Source organism: Schistocerca cancellata, chromosome 4, assembly GCF_023864275.1.
Source record: "Schistocerca cancellata isolate TAMUIC-IGC-003103 chromosome 4, iqSchCanc2.1, whole genome shotgun sequence".
NCBI classification, from domain to species: domain Eukaryota; kingdom Metazoa; phylum Arthropoda; class Insecta; order Orthoptera; family Acrididae; genus Schistocerca; species Schistocerca cancellata.
In genome coordinates, this window is record NC_064629.1 from 754716641 (window position 1) to 754741696 (window position 25056).

General features: G+C 35.9%; 1 protein-coding gene across 2 annotated transcripts in view; it reads left to right on the plus strand.

Moving 5' to 3' along the window:
* The window catches only part of LOC126184484 (ras-like GTP-binding protein Rho1), a 58789-nt gene that overhangs the window by 18239 nt on the left and 15494 nt on the right, over positions 1–25056 (plus strand). The window contains exon 2 of one of the 2 annotated variants that reach the window (XM_049926875.1): positions 14448–14590. The exons of the other annotated variant lie outside the window; for it this stretch is intronic. Within the exon in view, the coding sequence (XP_049782832.1) occupies positions 14527–14590 (64 nt within the window). The 5' untranslated portion in view covers positions 14448–14526. The remainder of the gene's footprint in view (positions 1–14447; positions 14591–25056) is intronic. 2 annotated transcript variants of the gene reach the window in all.

Below are 25056 nucleotides of genomic sequence, written 5' to 3' on the forward strand. Positions count from 1 at the left end.
AAAAAAGAAATGGTAAATATCTGCCAAAACACTAGAGAAAATGTGCCGATGACCCTTAGGAGAAAGTGCATTATATACACTTTCTCTTCTATGGTAGGTCATAGTTTTGTGCCTGTCTAAGCTATGATGGTCAGTCTGCTATGCTGTTGGAAGTAATTGTATCTACACTACTAGGCCTATACTGGTCATTTATCAGACCTACTACCCAATTATCTGTACTTGATTTTGTGTTGTACTTGTCTTACCAGAAACCTTGTTGTTCCTGTAACTGCACATCACTAATTCCCATCATACCTAACTTCAACCTATTGATTTCTCTGTTAAAGTTCTGTGACATACCTACTTAATTAAGGGACCTGGAAAGCCAGATTTATTTTTTGAGATCATCCTCCTGAATAGTCTCTGCTTAAAGATACAGATGGGGAACAGTTTTACCTCTGGAATATCTAGCACAAAGGAATGCCATTAACATTAAACCATACACTACTGCTGCACGTCATCAAGAAATGTGATGCTGTAGTTTCCTGTTACTATCAGTCTTTCGCAGTACAAACCTGTAGAGGCCTTGTTGGTTAATATTACAGGGTAGACCAGTCTCCCTCCAACTACTGAAAAGGCTGATGCCACATTTTGGCAATTTGTCCTCTCCACAGATAACCCTCTGCTGAACAGCTGTCTGCATAACTGAAGCGAATGAGCCACCCTGTTGCGGTAAGGTCCACGATTCGGAAGAGTAGTTTGTTGTGTGGCAAGGTCCGTGATTCACGGAAGGAGTTTGTTTTATAGAAGTGTGTGTGTGTGTGTGTGTGTGTGTGTGTGTGTGTGTGTGTGTGTGTGTGTGTGTGTGTGTGTGTGTGTGTGTGTGTTTTTTTTACAGTCAGGTGTTTAACTTCAGTGAACTCGCAGAATTGTCATGTAAGGTTTGTTGTGAGTGAAAATTCAAAGCAGTTGAAGGCTTGTAAGGAGTGTGCTTTTTAATTTTCAACAGTTGAGAAATGGGTGACTAGATCCAACATTGCTACATTGCAGTTAAAGGGACACATGATATAAACCTAAAAACTGCTACTGCAGGATGAGTGCTGACTGTCTCGAGCAGATTTGCATTTTCTGTCTGACATGTCGTGCAATTTTTGTGAGATATACTGAAGCGGCAGTGTTCTTCTTTGTCATGCTAGTGTAAAAGGGATAGAGAATCAACTAAGTGGCAACATCTGTGCAATTCACACATTAATATACTTACTTATATGAGCCGATTCCCATCGTTTCCTTTGTCTTCACATGCATTTCATAAATTCGCTAAAAAAACTTGGGTACAAAAACATCTACATAAAATGTAAATGTATTTTTCGTGCCTATTTTTCTCAAAACACGTGCGGATTTTGAGATATAGTATGTAGAATTAAATCAGCAGTTGTAAACCTAACCTCTACGTTTCAGGAACATGTTAAAACATGTGGTGGTGTGCCATCGGACATAAGCTTAACTGTTCTTTTCAGAAACCTTGGCTACAGTATTCTCATTCAGAACTAATGATTCCCAAATTGTGTTACACGAGCCATTCGATACCAAGTGCTCGAGAAAAAAATTGATTGCTCAACCAGCTCATAAAAAAATATTTGCTGGGTGACTTCTCAAGATTGGTGGACTCTGACTTGGTTATCATTTAGTAACAGCAGCTGTTTTTGTTTCAGGCCACAAGTGGTTTCTTGCGTTTACAAGCCTCTGCTGTTTTTAAGTTATATATTTCAACTTTGGGATTCAGTGGGAAGTTACGAAAAAAAATGTACAAATAAGTCATAATTTCCTTAATATGTACAATATCTGGACTGATGGAATAAAGCGTATCAATGCCTTCATTTAAACACACAAAACCACATGAAATTAAAGGTATGAATGTTTCTTTGTGGAAACAATCCTCTGCAGAAAGTTTCAGCAGGCTAGCAGACAGCATCTGCAAGCCTGTGCAGGTTCACAGGCAAGCCTGTACAAGTATATGTACTGTCTTCCACCTTCCACTATCTGTTCACTCACACTCGGTTAGCAATGAGCTCTTGAAGTGTGATGTTTAACAATGGATCCTATGTTCTATTGGTGTTCTTATTAATGAAGTTTGCCATAAGTGTGTGTCAAATGTTTCCTAGAGACAGCCACTTTAAGTGAAGATTACAGTGAAGAAAAAGTGTTGTTTTTTTTACTTAAGTTGGCTCAGAGGTTAACTCAACCTACAAGTACCATGGAATTAAATACTTAGAGAAATTCCATCACCTTTTTGGCCAGTCTTGCTTGGACCCTTTTAAGAAACCTTAGCAGCCTATAACAAAGGTCTGAGAGAAATAATGTTTGATTATTATTCAAAAAATAGAAGCCCTTTTATCACTGTAATGCCAGGAAAGTAATTGTTTCCAACATGTTAGCCTAAGATATTGGTCATTAACAAAGAAAGGGATAGTGATAGTTCAGATAAAGAATTTTGTGATTCATCAGAAACCATAAAAAAGTGGATGTGGCTTGTGAAATCGTAGGTGTGTTGGCTGCTAGTAAAATTAGAAAACTTGAGTGAAGGAAAAGACCTTTTGCATTGAACGCAAAATTCAGAAAGTGGCAATTACTGTCAAAAAGGATTTGGAAGTTTCATGTAAAAAGAAAAGTTGCACTAGACCATATGGAAGTTCTAAACATTCTGTGACCAAATATGATTTCATAGGAAAACTAAAAATTAAATGCTGTATTTCAAACAAAGAGGATAAAGTTAATATTGTCAGTTTACTACTAAATTCTTGTAATCTAGCAAAAGTGATGAATTTTACATGTCAGAATGTTTGGTTAACAAGTCAGCCAATAAAAGAACAGGGAATTTCGTCTGCATTACAAAAGAAAAATGAATCATGACTTCGCAGATGAAAACACGATTGAAAAGATTATTAGAGTTTTTGAAGAACCTGCTGTTTGATGCTTGGAAAAAAGATTGGTTTCTGTGAAAGTAAATGGTACTAAGGTTCAGAGATAGAAAATATTAGTATTGTGTAATTTAAATGAATTATTCACTAAATTTAAAAAACAAAATCCTAACATTAAAATTGGAAGTTCGAAATTTTGTAACTTGAAACCGAAATGGTGTATTGTTAGAGAGGCATCTGGCACACACAATGTTTGCATTTGTTTGTATCACCAGAATATAAAGTTGATGATAGATGGGGCCAATCTTAAGATTTGACTATCTTTTGGAAGTTCTGGTTTACAATAAGGACAGTTATAATTGTGTGATCATGGGAAAATGTTAAGACCATCCAGGCAAACAAGCTTTACTTGACATGTTTGAAGAATTGGAAGATAAGATAATGACTTGATGCCTGACAATATAGAATACAAACAGTGAGTACCACAAGACAGAATGGAAATGGTGACAATTACAAAACCATGAGAAGAGTTTTTTGAAATATTGGTAACTAACTTGAAAACCTGAAAATGCATCTTTTATTGCTCAAGCTCAGGTTAAATTTCTGAAAGACAAAAAGGAAACCACGGCAGTTGAGAACTGCTAAGTTCTTACTGACTTTTCTGACAACTATTCCTTTGTTGTTAAAGCTGAAAAGCAAGGGCACCACTGGGTAAACAGACAGGCTAAAGTTCACCCATTTGTATACTATTATAAAATAGTCACAGTTTTTGTGTCATGTGACTACCTGGAACACAGCACTACAGCAGTGCACACTTTTCAACTGCAATTAACTACATAAAACAGCACCACCCTTCTGTAAAGAAACTGATCTACATTCTCAGATGGTGTTGCAAGCCAATATAAAAACAAAAAATATTAATATCTATCACAAAGACCATGGACTTCATGCAGAGTGGCCCTTTTTTGCATGCTGCCATGGGAAGAATGCATGTGGTGGCATCAAGGGGACAACAGGATGAGCTGTCACAGAAGCTAGTCTGCAGTAGACATATGAGAACCAGATCTTGACACCTCAAAAATCTTTATATTCTGTAAAGAACAGGTAAGAGGGATTACATGTGTTTTGTAAAATATGTGGATATACAAGAACTCTGCGCCAATGTCTTGTAGGAAACATCACTTGTCAGAAGAGTAAAAACACCCAATCTTTTCATTGTTTTAAACCTCAGACAAACTTTCTCAAGTGTAAGTTCACACTAACCTCCCCTGACAGTGAACTTCACCAAGGTGGAAAACTTGCATCACTGACACTTCCAAATAAGGCCATAGTGGCTTGTGTTTATGGCAAATAGTGGTGAACTGCTGAAGTTGATAATATTGATCGTCAAAACAAAGATGTGTATGTTACATTTTACCACGCACCAGGACCAAGAACTTCATTTAAAAAACCTCATTGTAGGAGATATCCCATAACTTTAGTCACCTAAGTGTAGAATTTAATGCTATATTAATGACATCATCGATAATTGGGAAGAAGCCTTGGGTCTCGAAGTTGTGTGTACATCAAATGCCTCACTGTTGAACCATTGCCAACACAGACAGTAAGACAATGCATTGTTAACAGAAGGAAATGATTAATGGCAGCATATTATTACTCCTTCAAGTTAGTGCTGTAGTGCAAGACTAATTTTACTTACTTCTCTTGGCAGTGACATCCTCACTGTGGACAGTGCCATATTGGTATATGCAGTCAGCAGCATTCGTTGTTTTCTGCAGTTGGGAAAAACTTGGGCAATATCTCTGAATATGGAGAGTTTCAGATGGAAGATATTTCCATGGCAGGCATAAGTTACAAAAATAGAACTGGAATATATGCAGTTCACAAATTACCCCTTCTCCGGACGACCTCTCATAATAGGTGACTTCAAGGATTTCTGTAAATTCTCAATGTATTGTGTGTGGACAGGTGGATCATTATATGAAACAAATTCTATTCAGTGGTTGATAAGATCATAAATACCTTCTTTTCAATAATTGTGATAAGATTTCCACCCATGACTCTCGTACTCGGGGAAATAAAATGCTTTATCAAGGGCTCTACAGTGACCTTACTCTGAGAGTACACATGTAGGTTAAAGCACTTTTTCAGTTCTCTCTCTGTGCCACCAAAGACCCAGATGTGTTAGATTTTATTTTTCAGGAGATGTCCTTTGCCATAATGAGGAGTGACGAGGTGTGCTTTGTCAGTTTCTGTGATTTTTGTCGTGGCAATTGATGCGGACACTTGCATTTGAGACAGTCACATAACACGCTTCAAACAGAATGAGTGAGAGCCACACACAGTGTTGATAGACACTTTACTTTCAGAAGCAGTGCCTTCTGATGTATAGCTCCTCATCCAGCAGGAAACGGTAACAACACTGTTTCTCATTGCTCAGTTTTGACATGTCAGACCAAGTATTCCTCTTAATTGATGTCCTTTTCTTACATTTTGTATAATACAGTTTGAAATGGAACGCAGTGTCACAGGTTTTCTTGTAAAGTTTAACACGTCTATCCATGACATGGACACAATTTCTTAGTTCTGCATTTGGCAACAAGCTATACCTCCAACAAAATTCTAAGAATTTTCCCACTAGGTTAGGTTAACTACATATTAGAAGGAATTAATTTCTGCCATGAAGGAGTACCTTTGCGAGATATGAAGACAGATTGTCATTACTCTTCATACTACTGTATGATACTCCCTTGGCAAAACAGAAAACACCATCCAAATTTGCTACTTCGGCAGTGAGGCACTGGATATATCGCTCATATTGTATACACAGCTTTGATATCCAAGACTCTTCCAAATTACTGCATTGTCTTAATAAAAAAAAGATGCCAATTTCATTTAGAGAACAGCATATGAGAACGAATTTACTTCATGTGGAAGACACTTAGTTTCCATTGAGTAAGTGATTAGGAAAATAATGAAAATTTAAATTACTGTGAAAGAACTAAGAGATTGAATTTTGGTATGTCAATTAGTTCACACTGATTTACCTTTTGCTATGCATTTGAACACATTCCTTCTAAAACCTGTATGGCGGAGAGCTGTTGATGGACAAAGAAAGTCGGTTATGTCAACTGAACCAAATGTAAGGAGCAGATTTAAATGTAGGAGTCTAAACCTGATTGATAGTAATCATAATTTAATTTTATCAAAAAGCTACCCTAGTTAAAAGCACACTTTGAAAAATGTATGATAGAGCACAGAATAGAAAATGATGTAGAAGAAGCAAGTGCTGCCTCGAAAGAAAGTACTGCTAGACTGCAGCTGATTAGAAAATGTAAATACAACAGCAAAGTAAATGTTTGGTTAATGTAAGTGGGAAACAAAATAATTGATAACAGGTGATAAGATTCAAATATAAAAGGAAGAAAAAATGTAAAATATAAAAACAATACTCATTTCAGGAATAACATAAACAAAGATGCAAGGAAGAGTGGGGGAGGAACTTTCACAAAACAATCTTGATAACTAAAAACAAAAATTAATGAAAAGGTACTTTCAGATAACTTGTTCAGAAAGCTTAGGAGTAGGTGTAGTGACTTTAAAAATGAAGATGGAATTATGTTCCAACATAAAGGTATTGGAATAATGACAAACTATGGATCACGATAAAGTGTGTTACATCATTGTGGAGGAATTTACAACACACTAATACTATCAAACAACAAATATCATCAAGGATTGATGAAGTACTGGAAGATTTTGGATCCCACTATAAATAAGATAAACAGTGAATTTTGTAAGTCAGTATCTGTTATCAACAAAAAACCTTAGTGGGCTTTTGTAAATGAACAGCAGTTATAGTAGGCCTTCTAAAGAAGATTGTTAAACACATACAGGGCTTGACATAAATATGGAAATACCAAAAATATGAAACAACAATAATCATGCCTAATATGGTGTAGGAAATTCGTTGGTATTTGAAACAGTATCCTACCATCTCAGAATGGATAAATATAGGTGTTGTACAGATTTCGAGGGAATCTAATACCATTCTTCCTGCAAAATAGTGGCAAGTTCAGGTGGTGGTGGATAGTGATCAGGCGCATTTCTCTCCAAAGTAGACTACAAATGCTCAGTAATATGAGGTCTGATGACCGTGGTGGCCAGGGGAGATGTAACAGTTCATCCACATGTACACAAAACCAGTCATTGATGACACGAGCTGTGTGTATAGGGGACCACAGTACACGGCATCACTGCTGTGGAAGAAACATTGACCCATGTAATGATCAGCCAAAATGGTCACATAAACCTTGGCAGCAATATAAACTTGCAGAGTATTCATGGAGCTCATGGAATACTAAGCTGTGGCTGCCCAAATCAGCGAACCCACATTGCGTTTCACTCTTGGAACATAAACTTGGCTGGAAGTTGGAAACAGTGTGAAGACTCATCTGAGCAAATGACTGTTTTCCATTGCCACATAGTCCAGGTTTTATGGGTGCAGCAGTACATTTTCCTGTTAAGAGCATATGCATTAGTGGTGAGTGGTTCCCTTACTTTTCCTACAATCCTCTTTAATACCTGTTTGTCACAATCACTCAGCCCACAGTTTTGTCCTTGTTGTATGCAGTATAAATCTGTGATACGATGCCTCTTCAAACGTCAAACACTTTGGCTATGTTTGCTACAGAAGCACCCACCATAGGAGCCTCAACAATTTGTCCTCATTCAAATTCACTTAGCTCCAAATTAATGCATCAACAACTGCACAAAACGGTGTTCTAACTATGATATTGAGGAAAGTGCACAAGTGCCATTCATGTTCAAATAAAGCAGTGCAACCTGCAGGCTTGGTTAGCATCTGGATTTATGGTCAAGCATTCATTTCTTGTGATTTTTCCCATGTTTTTATCAAACCACTGTAAATATTGTACTTTATGTTGAGCATACTATCTTGGGGATCTAAAATGAAAAGATGCAAGGGAAAAAATCTTGAAGGTGTATGCTGTAAAGTCATAGTTTGATATGGAAGAAGCAGAGGGAAAAGAGGAGCAGTTATTGTACTAAGTTTTGAAAAATGGTAAATAATCCTGTCACCACCACCACCACCATCATATAGAGCTGTTAAGTTAAAATGAGCTGCTGGACATAGCTGTATGGAAACAAGAAGAGTTACAGCATTTGAGAGAAACGGTGCTGAAAAAATTTTCCTCTATATACACTTTGAATATATATAGAGAAAATAGCATGGTAATAACAGCCCAAACGAGAGTTAAGCTTTTTATCACCTGTCTTGTAGAATGTGAACATCCTGACATGTTCTCTAGAATAAGGTTCTTAATCAAGAATAGCAAAAATTTGCTGCCCTAGGATGTAAAACACCTGATGGTAGGAGTGAGAGAGAGATCGTAAACAAAACAACCAAGCAAAAATAGTGCTCAATAAGCAGAGAAAATGGTTCATCTCGAATATTAGGATTAACAAGATGAATATAATGAAGGCATATGTTTAGAGTTCGCTATGTGCCATTGGAGCACTGGAATAAAAGTGCTCAAAATTGTAGTACTGTAGGTGGATGCTAAAAACATATGGATAACCTAATGTTGTGGGTTTGAGTGTACCAGATTGAAGATCTACAGAGAGTAGGTACCATGCAGAAAACAATAGTGGAAGCAACAGATTAGGAAAATAGCAGGATAGTGTCATGTGTAGTATATACAGTGCCTGATGGGTTATTACCAGCTAAAGGATGACTGCAATCCAGTTAAAAGTTTGACTGCAGGTTTGGTTATATGGTTACAGTGATCATTCCTTTGGCTAAAGAGTGTGTGTGTGTGTGTGTGTGTGTGTGTGTGTGTGTGTGTGTGGTTTTTTAAATTGCATTTGAGTTAATTCTGGAACCAGTTGATTGGGTTGGATTATAAATTGTCTAGTGTGTGTGTGTGTGTGTGTGTGTGTGTGTGTGTGTGTGTGTGTGGTTTTTTAAATTGCATTTGAGTTAATTCTGGAACCAGTTGATTGGGTTGGATTATAAATTGTCTGGTAGCTGATATTGAGGCAATATGCATATTAAATCTCGCATTTATTTTCCTACAGATGCTGACTGCTACATAAAAACTACACTTGAGAGTGTTGTATATACTTACAAAACTGTGTTCTGGATGTATCTAGATTATGTCAAACTGTTAAGTTTCGTGATTAGCATCTTGGAGTGTCCCTATTACTGCATAATGCATGTCTTATAACAATCAATTGATATGTTTTCATGTATTTGTTTGTGGAGAAAATGAGTGTACAGTGTAAAACAGTCACGATCAATCCATAAATAAGGGCTGTAACAGTTACCAAATGCCTGAATTTAAGATACTGTGGACTAAATGGAATGAATTTTTGATATTGCAGAATGATCAGTTTGTTATGTGGCACAAAAAATATATTTGTGTAGAAACTGTTAAGGGTAATGAATATTGTATTTATGATAAGGACAGTCTTAGGGATTTCTGCTGTTCTGAAACTGTAATTTTTCCCCTCACACTAACCGATTTGAGTAGTGTTGTGAAAATTAAAACAAAAGCCCATAATGATACTAATTAACAAACATTTCACATTTACTTTATGATGTCAGATAGAAAAACTGTAGCTTCATTTGTCTACCTGTCTTCTACAGTTAATTTTTCAGTTATGAGGCTGACCAGAAAACTGTTTTGTTGCTTTGTTTTATTCTTTGTCATCACCCAAAATGTATAGCAAGATTTCACATTTGGAACCATTACAGATGATGATAAAGAGTAACACAAAACATTCTATTTAGGCACTTCCCCCCCCCCCCCCCCCCCCTTTCTCACTAATATATGAGATTTGCCACTTTGATTACTTTTGTATGTATATTTGTTCACATAAAACATGATCAAAAGCTTTTTCTGTAGGTGCGTATATCACATACATTGGCATGTTATTCAGTTGTATATGATATCCTGTGAAGTAATGGTCTACATAAAGGACAATTTTACTTCCACAGTATTCAAAAAGGCATTTTCAGTTTTGCCCTCATTTATAAGTCATAGAGGCAGTGGTGGTCTTCTCTGTGTGCATTATTTTCATGTGTCTTGAACCCTTGCTGGATGTTTTGTTAAGCTTGGTCATAATATACTCACACAATCAGGGAAGGTCATATTATTTTAAAGGTGCACTGCCTCATTGTGCTGCGACTTCATTGATTTCATCCTCTTTGGTGCTAGGTCCAATATGCAGTAGATGATACTCCTCCAGCATTGCAATGTCTAAGATGTAAAAATAGATCTTACACCAATTGCATACTTCTGATAAGTGAGGACAGACAGGCATTTATATGATCTCCACTTTGTCTGCAGCTTATATTGTAGTGACATTGGACTGTTTCTTGGGCAGCACACTTTGTGTTTATTGGTTCCCCCATCATCCAAAAGACAGTTTTCATCACATTCAGATGTATCGCATGCATTGACATAGGCTTTACTATCACTAAAATCAGTATCTTTGAAGAAAATGCCTGATTCTCATGGTGTCTGCTACAGAAAAATTGCACAATTAACAGTACTGGGATGGTACATCCATATGTTGCATGACTGTGGTACAACCATGAAAATTATGGGTAAATGGGTTACTTTTATATATCAGACATTTAAGGAAATCGGGATTCAGAGCTATCCTAATTTAGTTTTCGTATCGTTTGATTAATAACTGCAAACTTAAGAAATAGTCATTGTGACTTTATTCTATTGTAAGTCTCCAACTGAATGAGCTAGTGTTTTCTCTAAGAGATTGGCAAATCTGTTCCATTCTCATTTTCCTCTCTTCAGAAAGCTGTTTGTTTGCAGTGGAATTTCCTGCTGTTGGAAAACTAGTGGACAGTGTGCGAAGTGGAAAGAATTGAAGGACCCTTTGTAAGAAATAGTCATAATGAATTAATCACAAGAAGGCATTTGTTGAAAAAAACCTTATGCTGCAGTAGCGAACTGTTATAACAAAAAAAAAAAAAAGAGAGCAGCTTAATTATTAAACTTACAGATTTTGAAGCTGTCTGCCAAATCGAGACACAGAGGATCTGGCGTCGTAATTAGTGATATTGCTTCATTCTGCTGGCAAGTTTGAGCACAGAGTACCTGCTTTTTCTGAGTCAGTTTTTGTTCTAAATTAGTTAATATTCAGATATTTCTGCATGTTTGTTACTCAAAGGCAGGAACTTAAAATTTTGGTAGATTTTAAATTTACTTTTCATAGTAATAGAGTACTAAAGGGGGGGGGGGGTTATCTCTCAGCAGGTGGCAAGTTGACCTCAGTATTTTCTAGTGTGAGTTGCACTCACTGCTTGGATCTTTCCTGAGTTTTACTGGGCATAGTTGGGTGTGTAGCTTGTTGCCAGATACAGAACAAAAAAATTGTCAGTGTCATGGATAGACATGTTAAACTTTACAAGAAAACCTGTGACATTGTGTTCCCCTTAGAGCGTATTCCAAGGAATTAATTTCTGCCACGAAATAGTAATTTTAGTAGATATGAAGACAGTGTCATTACTCTTTATACTACTATGTGATATTCCCTTTGCAAAGCAGAAAACAGCATCCAAATATTTTACTTCGGCAGTGAGGCACTTGATATGTCGCTCATATTGTATACACAGCTTTGATATCCAGGACTTTTCCAAATTGCTGTATTGTCATAATAGAAAAGATACCAATTTCATTTAGAACAGCATATGAGAACTAATTTACTTCATGTGGAAGACACTTAGGTTCCATTGAGTAACTGATAGAAAAATGATGAAAATTTAAATTACTGTGAAAGAACTGAGAGACTGAATTTTGGTATGTCAGTTAGTTCACACAGATTACCTTTTGCTATGCATTTGAACACATTCCTTCTAAAATGTGTATGGAGGAGAGCTGTGGATGGACAAAGTATCAGGTTATGTCAACTGAACCAAATGTAAGGAGCAAATTTAAATGTAGGAGTCTAAACCTGATGGATTGTAATCATAATTTAATTTTATCAAAAAACTACCTAAGTTAAAAACACACTTTGAAAAAATGTATGATAGAGCACAGAATAGAAAACGATGTGGAAGAAGCAAGTGCTGCCCTGAAAGAAAGTACTGCTAGACTGCAGCTGATTAGATAATAGACATATCAGCAAAGTTAATATTTACTCATTATTTCTTGGTGGTTCTCAAAGATGGCTTCCTTCTGATATTTAAAAGCTTGGGGGTGGGAAGGGGACTACTGCATGCACAGAATCTCTTTATTTACTTTGTTTTTTGGCTCTTAATTAACTTCTTACTCTTCTCAGTAGTATTTCCTGTTGTGTTCATGGTCAAACATCTCTGAGATAATCGTGTCATTTTAAAAAGTCAGAGCCATTTGAGTTCTGATTATTTGGCTATTTCAACAAGCCTCTCCACCTGAATTATATCTCAGATTTTTATTTTCATATTTGTTTCTTCTGTCTTCATACCACATTTATCAAGAATCTTGTGTAACCTAATTGTAGTTGATTTTCTCTTACCTATTTTTCTGTCATGTGTAATAGAAACGTATAATTTCGTACTGCATTCGTATTTATGTGGTACTTTCTTGTCACACGATAGTAGAATTTGGTAGCTAATGTTCTCTTCTTTTAACCTCTTCATCTGACATTCCACGGTGTGTCCCATGCAAAGTACCTGAAACGACCCATGGTCTCCAGAATCTGTTTGTTAATACAGCTGAATTCAATTAGCTCCTTTCAGTTCACTAAAATTAGTTTAATTTGTTGGGTTTAGATTACTATTGATGCCACTTGTATCAGCACCATTCATTGTTCCCCCATTCTTTGTTGTATTAAATAAGTTTATCTTAAAGCTCCATTTCTCATACGTGGTGGCACTTGTCTTCCATAGACACTCAAGACTGTAAGGCTTATGGTGGTCTGTGGAAGTAAAATTAAAATCTCATAAGTATTATTTTTGTTTATCTTTGTACAAAGTGGCAAGCAACAACTACAGTGGGTAGTACTTTCTTCTCTGAAACTGTCATTCTTCTTGCAGCTCTTATTCTTGTAGAGCTTTCAGTTGAAGAACATTACCCTGATTTTATAATTTCCTATTCCTGTGCATGTTTCAGCCTTTCCCAATGTTTTCCACCTTCACATTTTTCATTTCCTTCTTTTCCTCTGGAATTGTTTTAATGAGCTCACACCATAATATTGTTTCAACTATGTTAGTAGCAATTCTTGTTGAGTATTAATCAACTTTAAAGTATTATTTCCTGGTCACCTCTGCAGTTAGTTGATTGCTGTTTTCATTCTGAAATCTGTACTGAAATAGTATCACAAAGGGGGCCTACTTTCTTTAGCCTGTACTGTTTCTCACTCACTGTTACGGAGAATATTGTAGTTCTTCTGCAAACAATGGCCACAATTTCTTTGCCTTTTCATTTGCTGTCTTCTTATAATTCCTGTTGTCTTCATACCATGTCCTTTTCCTTTCTGTTCCATGTCCATATCATTGTTTACTCCTTTCATTGCATCCGGTGTTATTAATGATGTTAGTGAATTTTCACCTTTACTGCTAATTCTCGCACATCCCATTTACATTCCCAACATGAGTTGGTTGGAACATATTTCCATCATTCCTTCATTTTTTACCTGTTTGTTCCTCTTTTTAGTCTCTCGTAGAAGAATTTGAATATGAATGTTGACTGTACATTACTGAAGTATTAATCGATGTACGATTTTTTGAAACACTTAAATGTTAAGAATTGTTTTTGTGACTATAATACAGAGATCATCAGTACGACAAACTGGTTTGAAAATGCTACCAATTATGCACAAATTTCTTTGAAAGATCTTTAAATGTATCAAATTACTTGGTTTTTGATCAATACTGACGTGGTTGATCCTCTGGTTTTTCTTTCGGAATATTGATGTTTTCCAAGCAAATGGTTCCAATAATTTATGAATACTATGGAAGAAGACAGAAGAAGTAGGTTTGTGCTTAACAATTTTAAGTAAAATGGCAAGGTAGTTTTTTACAGTTTCTAATGTTCAAGGTTTGCTCATCAGTCCAAGCAGTTTTCTCTCTCAAAGAGTGGAAGAATTTTATTTTTTTTTTACAAAAATTACATCAATCTATACAGATGCAAAGCTTGTGACAAAATTCTTTTGTTCTTCCACTGTATTTTCCTTGGTGGTACTAGTTTTGGATGAAATTTGGTTCATAGCTGTAACCATACAATCTTTAGAGACCACATCATTTTCATATACACACTACCAATAACTTCCTTTTCTCTTTTTAATGGCGTTTATGTAGATTTTGTGGAATACTTGCCACAAAGTAAATGTACATGAGGGCATACTAAGTAAAGTTTGTGATGATTATGTATTATTGACAATTCATAAGAGTTGGGTTTCTGAGGTTAGTACAGCACTTTTATATTTTTGTTAAAACACGTCATGCATAATATATTTGTTTTGGTTTGTTTGTGTGCGTGTGAGACTAACTTTATAGCTCTGATCGGAATACATACATTCCAGGAGCTACATAGATGTTTTCAGTTGACTGAAAGCTGGAATTGAGCCCAAAGTTACAAATCCATCTCAGTGGCATTTCCTTATGGACCGGTTTACCCGGCTTATTTTTGGAAATTGTCAATTTTCGACAACATCATCATCTTCAGGTAAGAACTTTCCGAGACCTCAGTGACTGTTTGCATTTTGTATGTTAATGGAAGTATTTAGCATGTTATCGTTTCCACGAGGAATGAAAGTAGACTGCACTTACCTGTGGACTTCCCACTTTAGTTATTTCCCTTACCCTCTCCTTAGTCTTGTCAACAGTTAATACTGTGGCCGTTAGCACTTTCTTGCAGTTAAATGCTTCATTGAGGTTGTTAAATTTGAATGTATCTGAAGTTCTGTGTAGCTCTGGTTTACACACATCCATGTTATCAGAGGTACTTGAAAAGATACATAACTCATTTCACAAAAAAGGCAAGTAAAAGATCAGCTGGATTGTAGCTTTGCACTCTTTAGATCTTTATTATAGCATCGGTACCTTACTGTCTTTGTCTTGCAATTCCTCAACTCTTTCATTACACTGCTTGTGATTGTAAAACCTCAGTTTTTTTAAGTGTGGTCCTGGAATAATAATGTAGTTTTCAAGCTCCCATATGTCTGGAAACAGTAACCCCAGCACAAAGCTTGCTGTTGTTTAGGACACGTCATAGGTACTAGTGTTACACCTGAAAGTGATAAATGTGCTGACTTATAGTTTGCATCACTGTGTAATTCCTTCTTGTGGGTAATATTCAATGTGACACTTAGAATGGCTTTTGTGGGCTTGCTTTCTGTTTCTCTCTACACATTAAGTTAGCTTAAAAGAAAACTAGCTAAAAAGTGAGCATGCAAGCATAATTAAACAGTGCTGTATGTGTTTGAAGCATGCTTAAAGTATAGAATGTTATGGGAAAGAACTAAGTTGTCATTTTCGTTCTATTGCACTAGCTCCTATAGCAGCCAAGAAATATGATATGTTGTGTGTTACTAATTTGTTGTCTCTAATGATTGACATTAATATAAAGTTCTGTTCAGCAGTTGATATGACAATGTGTGAAAAAAATTCTTGCTATAATTCAAAAATACATCTTTGTGGATGTAGGAATAATCCACTACTTACAGTAGACTTGTTAACTGATTAGTTTTAAAAGCTGACATGTCCATAGTAAAAACAATCATTTTCGAAACCCAAGTTATGCTACGCTTGGGAAAACAAATTGGATGAGAAATTGTTACACTGGAGCATCAGTGGAAAGCGTGGGATTCATTTACGAAAGTATGAATATTGCCTTTTTTATTTAAGCACTCAACTTTTCAGTATACTCACCCACTTAATTACTACACAAGTATTTCAGATGAAGAACACATCTCATAAAATTGGCCATTCTTAAGTTACATTAACATTTACGATAAAGGCAGACTTCCGCGCGTGTGTGTGTGTGTGTGTGTGTGTGTGTGTGTGTGTGTGTGTGTGTGTGTGTGTGTGTGTGTGTGTGTGTGTGTGTACACCCAAAATATGTGTGTGTGTGTGTGTGTGTGTGTGTGTGTGTGTGCACCCAAAATACCTAATGGGCTCATTTGGTTAATACAGCAAACTAAGGATCAGAAGGGTGTCTTGCGTGTGACTTTCGGGTTTCTCACACTGGATGTGCATCTTGTCACGAGGAAATTAGTAGGCCTACACAGGAATGTGAAAACTTTGCTGCATTATGGACTTCTAAAATGTAGAATCAGCTATAAGTTTTGTGGGTGAAGAGAGGGTGTTAGGAGGAAAGGAAAAGTATAGGTTGTATGTTTGGCATGTAACTCCATGGGCAGTTTAACTTTTGCTCTTTACATACACTACTGTCAGTGAAAATTGTAATACTGTGAGGGATACATTTGAGTGAACTAAAGTTTATACAAAAAACTATATATTTGAGAATACGCAAATGATAGACAACTGTGCATGATTTGACTTGGAGAGTTCAGTGTGGTTTGAAGCCTTTAAACATATGTTCATGGAGTTAGTGTGTCTGAATATGTTCATAGAGAATCTTTTACACAATTTGTAAATGCCCACAAAACAGCAGCAGTGGTTTATTTAGGACTGTGGCAAGTTGCTAACAGACCACATCCCAGATATTTTTAATGAGTGATGTAGCAGATGAACAAACAATTCAAACAAGAATTGGTGCCTGTCTCCTGTTAAAATATTGAATGTGGAGTTATCTAAGGAGCACTATATCAGGCCCAAACATCACTATGTCGATGTGGTTCCTGATTAGATCACCTTCAGTATGTAGTGGCCAATAATGCATGTTATATCCAATGAAAGTCCAGTCCGTGTTACCTTCAATTTTTCCACTTAGCTGTTCTACAATGCAGCTCCAGATTGTGGTCACCACAGTGGCATCAAACACATACAGGTTTGGACAGAGACATCTAAACACTGTGAGCTATGCATTTTGAACATAAATGCATATGCTAGCCAAGCCTGCAGATTGTACTGTTATATTTGACCATGAATGACACTTGTACAATATCCTCAGTACATTGCAAGTGTCAGTCATGGTCAGAACAGTGAGGCAGTTCTGATAGTGAAACCTGAACAGTGGAGCAATGGAAGAAAATCACTTGGTCTGATGAGTATTGTTGCACATTGTTTCCAACTTCGGGCCGAGTTTACTTCCCAAGTGATGATTTGGGTAGCCACATAATGGTATTCCATGGTCCCCGTGTTTACTATGAAAAGTTAAATTACGTGCAAGGGCTATATGACTATTTTAGCTTATAAGGTCCATCCCAGGGTATGTTTCTTCTCCAGTGGTGATTCTGTGTTCCAAGACATCAGGGTCCCTGTTAACACAGCTCACATTGTTAGTGGTTTTGTGAGCATGAGGATAAATTATAGCCTCTCTCCTGACCACCAGTCACCAGACCTCAATATTATTGAGCCTTTGTGGTCTACTTTGGAGAGAAGGGGGTGGGGCCACTATTTACCTCCCTCATTGTTACCTTAACTTCCACAATTTTGCAGAAAGAATGGTGTAAGATTGCTTTGAAAACCATTCAGCACCTGTATTTATCTGTTTCAAAACAATTTCAAGTTGGTTTGAATCTCTCTAGGTTTCCTAGATTGAATTAGACCAGAAAATGTTTTTCTTTTTGTGTTTCAACATTTTTATTCCTTCTCTGTAAATGATGATCAGTGCAGAATGGGCTGAAGTGGGGCTTTGTGGAAAACACTACTGTTTATCACTTAGTACAGTGATGGTGGTAACATGCCCATTGCATTCTGTGGTTTTCCAGGCCAATGGAAGATGATGCAGTGGGCATGTGAGTCTCTAGTTCCAGTGTTAACATAAAACTGTAGATGAAGCTGTAGGTTCTGTAATGTCCATACAGACAATGTTGTGATCATAATATACAGTGATTGGATAGTCTTGTCCAGTAATCTATCATTGCTTCCATCCTGTACAAGCCGAAATATTGCAATATGACAATTTTTCTTGATACTTGCCAATGTGCCCTATTCAAACTCACATTAATATTAATGCTCACTGGCTGTTGTCTTCCCACTTCCTCTTTGTTTGAAATCTCTCTTTTGTGACTGTAAAGGTCAGTGTTATGCCATTGCTCTGCAGTCTTAATCACTTGCAGACAAGCTGTTTGACTTGAAATACATTCAGGGCATTATTTCAGGGTGTTGCAATTTTCACAAATGTTAGTGCAGGGTCATTCCACGTCAAATTGTGCAGTTCATGTCTCCCATCATCTCAATTTTCATGAAACTTTGCATATTTGCTTATACTTATAACATAAAAACCGGTGCAAAATGTTTTGCTCTCAGGCTAATTTTTTTTATCAAATTTTAAATGTAATGATACTTTGATAACTGGGCTCTGCACGAATTTCAATGCAAAATGGTACTTACCTACATAAATGCCTATAACTCAGGTGTTTATGAAGCTTTTGATTTGGAACTTTTTTCATAAGTTAAGAGAAGCACATACTTAACTGATATGCAATTATTTAAGCAGTAAAGTTACAAAGAACAGTACAAAAAAATTTAATGTGTATGTCACTTTTCAATTTCCGGAAAAAGGGAGACACACACACACACACACACACACACACACACACACACACACACTGAAAAATGCTTATCACATGTCTCCAACCTGGTGGGAACTTATAATCATTTGTCTTAAGTAATACCCAAGACAGTACACATTGTAATATAATAAAATTATTAATGGGTTTTTACAAATGGATACACAAATAAACCTGAAAAATCACAGTACTTCATGCTGTGATGAAAACAAAATTATGAGTACCTTACACCAGCTTCTCCAGATTTTCACAAAACTTTTTCTACAGAAGAAGAAGAAGTAGAAGAAGAAAGTGTCTTATTTTCAACACACCAGTGTCACATTTCCCCATATGTCACAGAAGGGCTGGATCTTTATTAGGAAAAAAAAAAAATTAACTATTCTTGACTTATGGTAGTATAGAAAATCAACTTAAGCTGTTGTGGTCCAAACAATTTTTTAAATATGTAAAGCTTTGTGACAGCTGATACAAGATTTATTTTTATTGAAACTCTGATATTATTTAAAAGCAAAAAAAGTAGTTTTGATAGATATTGGATGTTCATTTAACATATCACATAATTGTTCAGAAGATCATTCAGATCAAACTATGTAAACTGACAACCTGTAGTATTGCTGCTTCATGAAACTACAGAGCCAAAATGTATAAATTTAATTGAAACAAGAGTTAACTTTATTTAGGGTCTCAAATTGCCATCATGTACATGTTCAGCAGTGATGATCCCTGAAACTATCAATGAAACTGCTTAAGAACATTTCTGTTTTTAAACAACTGTGACAAGTTATATTCTGTTAACTTCATAAATTTTTCATTAAAGTAATACATTCTGCCTAATGATGCTGATTTAGGTACACCAACAGCTCACAAAATGTTTTCCAAAGGCACAAAACAAGTCTTCATTCTCAGGCCAAAGGAGTGACACTATTTGTACAGGTGGGTGGAGAAAAGGTAGATAAACATCGCCTCCATCGCAGACTTTTTGACAAAGGCAAAGTACCATCTGTCATTATATACAGCTGCTACAAAAGAATTTTGTTAGGAATGAGTGCATGTCCATTGTGGGGCATTTTCATTGTATGAAAAAAATCGAGGAAGGCTTTTCAGAAGTAGTTACTCTTCTGATGTCTAAAGAATCACAAGAAAGTGATTTGAGGTGGTGAAAATTCCTGGTTGCAAGTATTGTACGGGCTGTCGAAAACCTCTCCTTGAGGTTGTTGCTTAGGAAATCTACATTGATTTTCTCTAAGAAGTGGAAAAAAAAGTCAATATTGGCTTTGCAGTAATCGTACACACCAGATGCAGTTATTTGTGCATCATCCACTAGATCTTCTCAGTATACATTTTATAGGTCCTCCCAAACCACGGTACACAGATTTACCATGGCTAATAGCGAAAAAGGAATGATCGGCATCAATAGAAAAATCATTTTTGTGCTCACACAAGTTTTTAAAGCTTTTCTGTTCTTGTATTGAGCAGCACATCAGTGAAATAGTGTGCTTTCTTCACTTGTGGGTAATGCTTTGCCAGCCACATAGCCATTTCTTCCTGGACAGCATTTACAAATCCTACATCATGTTTTATATCATCACTTATAAAGCAGTGGTTAACTATTACCAATTTACTTTCTTCCTTTACCACATGAACACCCATGGGATGGATTGTATAGCTAGCTTCTTCTTGTCCAGTGGTAACTCTGAATTTCATTCTGAAGTACAGAACTGTAGTTTTTAGTGAAGTCCATTAGCAGAATTGCTTTTTCCAGTGTTTGATTTTCTTTCAATTGTTTCAACAATTTTTGACTGACACTTAGCTATAATGAGTGTGGTTTAAGTGCCTGTAATTTTATTACCAACAGTTGCAGACTTCTTTACCAGTTCTGCCTGATCTGGCGGAACTCAATTTTTTCATCAGCCTGTTTGTAAGCTAATTTCTCTTTTAATAATTCTGATAGTTTGCTATCATTGGGACAATTATCACAGTGATTAAGCATGCAGTTGTAGTTTTCAGAGCCACATACATGAAATTTTGTAAGTTCTTTGTATATTTCTTCATTGTTCCACATCCAAAAGCAGTTTACATTTTGGTGGAACACACCCACACACACACACACACACACACACACACACACACACACACACACACACACTCTCTCTAAATGATTGCTGGCAGCCCTAGCTAAAACACACCAACTCAGTTTTAAAGACCAATGTTAATGTTTGGATTCTCCCGTTTAAAGCAAGAGTACATTTCTCATAAGTTGCAAAGAATGAGTTTTTTTTGCATATACACATTCTTCTGTGTTCTGTGTCTTTTTGTTCCTGGTAACATTTGAGTATATTCATCATTTTGGTCGAAATTGGTGACAATCTTTAAGATTTAATCAGCAATAACTTCCCCCTTTTTGGTTTAGGAATTGCTAAAATACCCATTTCTGTTTTCAGTTTCTTTGCTTGTCGAACCACATACTCACTAACATTGGATTCTGACTGTTTCTTACACTACTTTCTCTTTCATTAACAATATCATGGTATCAAAATCTTTGGCTTTCTTAACAATTTCATAATCAAATTTTTCTTCTCTACTCTCAGAATCTTCAATACTGCAATCTAATGCCTGGCCCACTTTTCTTTCCAAAACACGCTTCGCTGTGATTTCGAATGGAGTGAAGTTTTAATTGGGGGAGCGCCCCAAATCGTGTAAAGATTAATTTGCATCCTCAATACTTTGACTTTTTAGTACTGGTTTGTGAAGTATCACTTCTGGGTCATCTCCATCTCTTCCATTTGTATCACTGATGTCAGTTTTCTGTTCACAAATCTTACATGTGCACAGCTTTTGGCCTGGTTTTATATACTGTAGTAGATTCCTTTAGTACTTAATGTTTTAGACAAAGACAAGCAAACTGACCTCAAAGATTTTTAACTGTTTGTCTGTGTTTTTTGATAGGCTCACAAGCTCTTTCATGACTTTCTAAAACTTTTAAGTAATAGTATCTGTGATGTCCACATATCATAGCACTTTCTTGATCTTGTGGACAGCTAATCGCAGCAATATCAAATCTCGTTGGTCTTCACTCAGCTCATCTATTTTTTGTATAGGTTTTTTAAGGCATAGGTTGTCAAATAACATGGTGTTTCAGTAATTTTCCAACAGTGCATTAATTCACATTTTCCATTGCTATTAACTGAGCACCAATTGACTTAAAACATACTTTATACAGCTGGAATGATAGAGCCACGCCACAAACAGATATGGCCTATCTCACAGAAAGACAAAGCAACTGAGGCCAAATAAACTAATTGTTGCATTCTCAATAATGAATTTTAGCAATTGTTGCATTGTTTCCATGTCTATAAAGGTTTCAGACAAGCTACTGCAGTCTAAGAACACTTTATCACTGTGAACAAGTGATGGGCTGAACAGACAAATCATGTATATCATAGTCTTTAAAAAATTACTGAATTAGTCAAATGGAAGGAAATAAATTTTCACACATAAGGTTAACTTGCCTGCCTAAAATGAATTGTACTTAAATATGCCAAATTGATACCCTTGCATCTGAGGCAGTGAGACAGTAAGTGGATGAATTACTTAAAATGACCCTTTTCCATCCCAGCAAAAAGTATTTTGATTTCAGATGTGTCAATTAGCAGAAGACCCATTAAAATTTTTATTTTATTTGAAAGCTTACAATCTAGGCTATTATTTAAGACCAAAATGAGGTTCCCAGCAGGTTGGACAAATGTGAGATAAGCATTTTTCCACACCCTTGCAATTTTTATGAATTGAAAATTGATGTATATTAATATTTTTAAAAATTTTCTTTGCAACTTGATTGCTTCAGTAACTGGATATCTGTTAACTATGTGCTTTACCTAACTTCTGAAAAAAAAAATCTTCATGAACACCTGTGTTATGGGCATATATGTAGATAAGTACCATTTTGCATTGACATTCTTGCAGAGCAGAGATATCAGAATATCACTGCATTCAAAATTTGATATAAAATAAAGTTGTAGGCTGAGACTAAAAAGATTTTGCAGAACTTCCTATGTTATAAGTATTAGCAAATGTGCAAAGGTTTGTGAAAATCTGAGAGAGGGGGGTTACAATTCATTTAATTATTGTGTGTTTTGATGTGGAATGACCCAGCAGTAATCTTAAAACTGCATATTGCTCCAAGTAGCATTTTTGGTTTATGTAGCCTGGGAAATTCAGTGACATGGTGTTTAGTAAGTATATGTAAAAGATCTCATTTCTGTGGAAAGAATTGACTGATTCATGATTTGTTGAATTGTAACAATTTTTAATCTCCTTTAGATGCCGTGGTGCACTATCTTGAGCTGAAAATTTTACAATTTTATATCAATCTGAGGCCATTGAAAATAGTTGTAAGAGTACCTCATTTTTTGCACAGTTGTTATCTTAATGCTTTCTGAATTTGCATGAAAGTAATCCACTGCGGAGTAATACAGTTAATTCTCAAAGTTTTTCAACCATGGAATGCCTATTTCATTTTATACTGCTACTTTTTCAACCAAGCCATTACATTATTAAGCTAGTAGAATGGGAGTAAAATAAAGATTTCTTTCAATTAGTTGTTACCCTACAAGAAAAACACCTGGACGATCAAACCACATTACCACCAGTTGCGTATAACAAGTAAGATTATGCTTTTATGTCAAAATTCAGTAAAAGGATAAAATATGTAATCATATACCAAAATCTGCTCTACAATGGTATGTATAACAAATTTCATAATAATTGTACCTTCAAATCAATATAGTGAAAAGTTGAAAGTAGCTACAGAAGGATATTTGAAGGGATATGAACCGTAAGAGTAGTTCGCAACTTTTAAAAGAGAATATTGGTCAACAGGTTTTAACAGTGTATATTACTTAAACTGCTAACAGTAGTCATTCCGTGCCAAGTGATCTTGAGGTCTCTGCGTGACCATTGTGGATCCTGATAAAATTTTGTATGAATATTTGCACATTTTCCTAAAAAAAATTGGTAGAGTTTTAATTTTGCCAATATAATTGTTTGACCCCATAGTGCAACTTTCAATGGTGCACCCCAAGTTTTCAGCAACTTTGAGACCCAATATCTCTGGCAGTATTTTCTTGAAAGAACTAGGTCATCCTGTACAACTTTTTGCACCCTCTTAAGCAAAATAATGGATTTCTTGAGCATTTTTAATAGTATAATTTGAAGCAAAATTGGCCAGAAAAATAGACCCTTTAAAAACGAGATTTTAGCTTTTTGTATGTCTGGAAGTAATTGCGGGATAAACCTGAAATTTAGTGTTTAATAACTTACCAATACAATGTCATTCCCTACTGCTTCCCAGTAGTTTACAAATTGAGGGCAAAGTTGATGGTTTCTGTAAAAATGCCAGAAATGGCTATTTGTAGCCTACATTTACAATAAAAAGTTCTCTGCAAACTCTTTTTGAAGTGTTTTTATTAAAAAGACTATGTTCTAAACCACCTAAATAATTATTTGGTCTGGTACTCCAATTAAATCTGATATCTTTTATGTTCTAAAATTTTTTTCACTACTCTCTGGGGCAGGTAATATCAAAAGTCCTGATGCCTAGGAAGTGAGATAGTCAGAACAACTCACTCCAAAAAGGGATGTAAGTTGGCATGACTCAGTGTGACATATTTGAGCCTGTTTGCCATAATAAGTGCAGAATCAAACTGGTTATAAACTCCAATATTTAACTGTGCATTGCCAAGGCACTGGACCATCATGGTAGCATGCTATGAGGCATGGCCCTTGTGGTGATGAGAATGCTGTGTTGCAGGAGCAAGCTTCCATGGCCAATAGCGTCACATTTATACAAGTTTTCATCAGTATACTAATGGTCCACCTACACTGCAAACTAAGCGAAAGCAAAATATGCTTTACTTAAAACCAGAACTAAACTAGCATGTCATAGCTGTGTATGGTAAAGACACATTCAGAATTATCTATAACAGGATTCTTTCCAATAAAAATGTCAGGCAGACTGCTGTGGACTTCACCCAAATTTACACGATGTGACAATGGCGTGGGACTTGAAGGCAGTTTTATACAATGTGTGTTGCAGCTGTTACACAAAAATTTAACTATCGTGATGTGCAGTGGATTGGTAATAAATTTAAATTCTGAAGTTTATAAAGCAGTTTGATTCTGTAGCTACTAAAGCAGGAAAAGAGGACAAAATGTCAGGATGTGTCTTTAAGACCCTCCTTGAAGTTTTTATAGTTCTTATGACTCGCTTTCCAGTCATCACAATTTTCGATAATATCTTTCCCAGACAGTACTAAACAATTGTAGAACATAATAAAAAAATAATAGAGATTTGAGTAAAAGTGGAATAGGGCATACTTTCTATGCACCTCACCTTATCTGCTTGCATTGCAAAACCAAATCCAATGACTTCGGTGGTTTAGAACTTGGTCTTTCTAATGAAAATAGTTTAAGAAAGTATACAGAAGACTTTAAG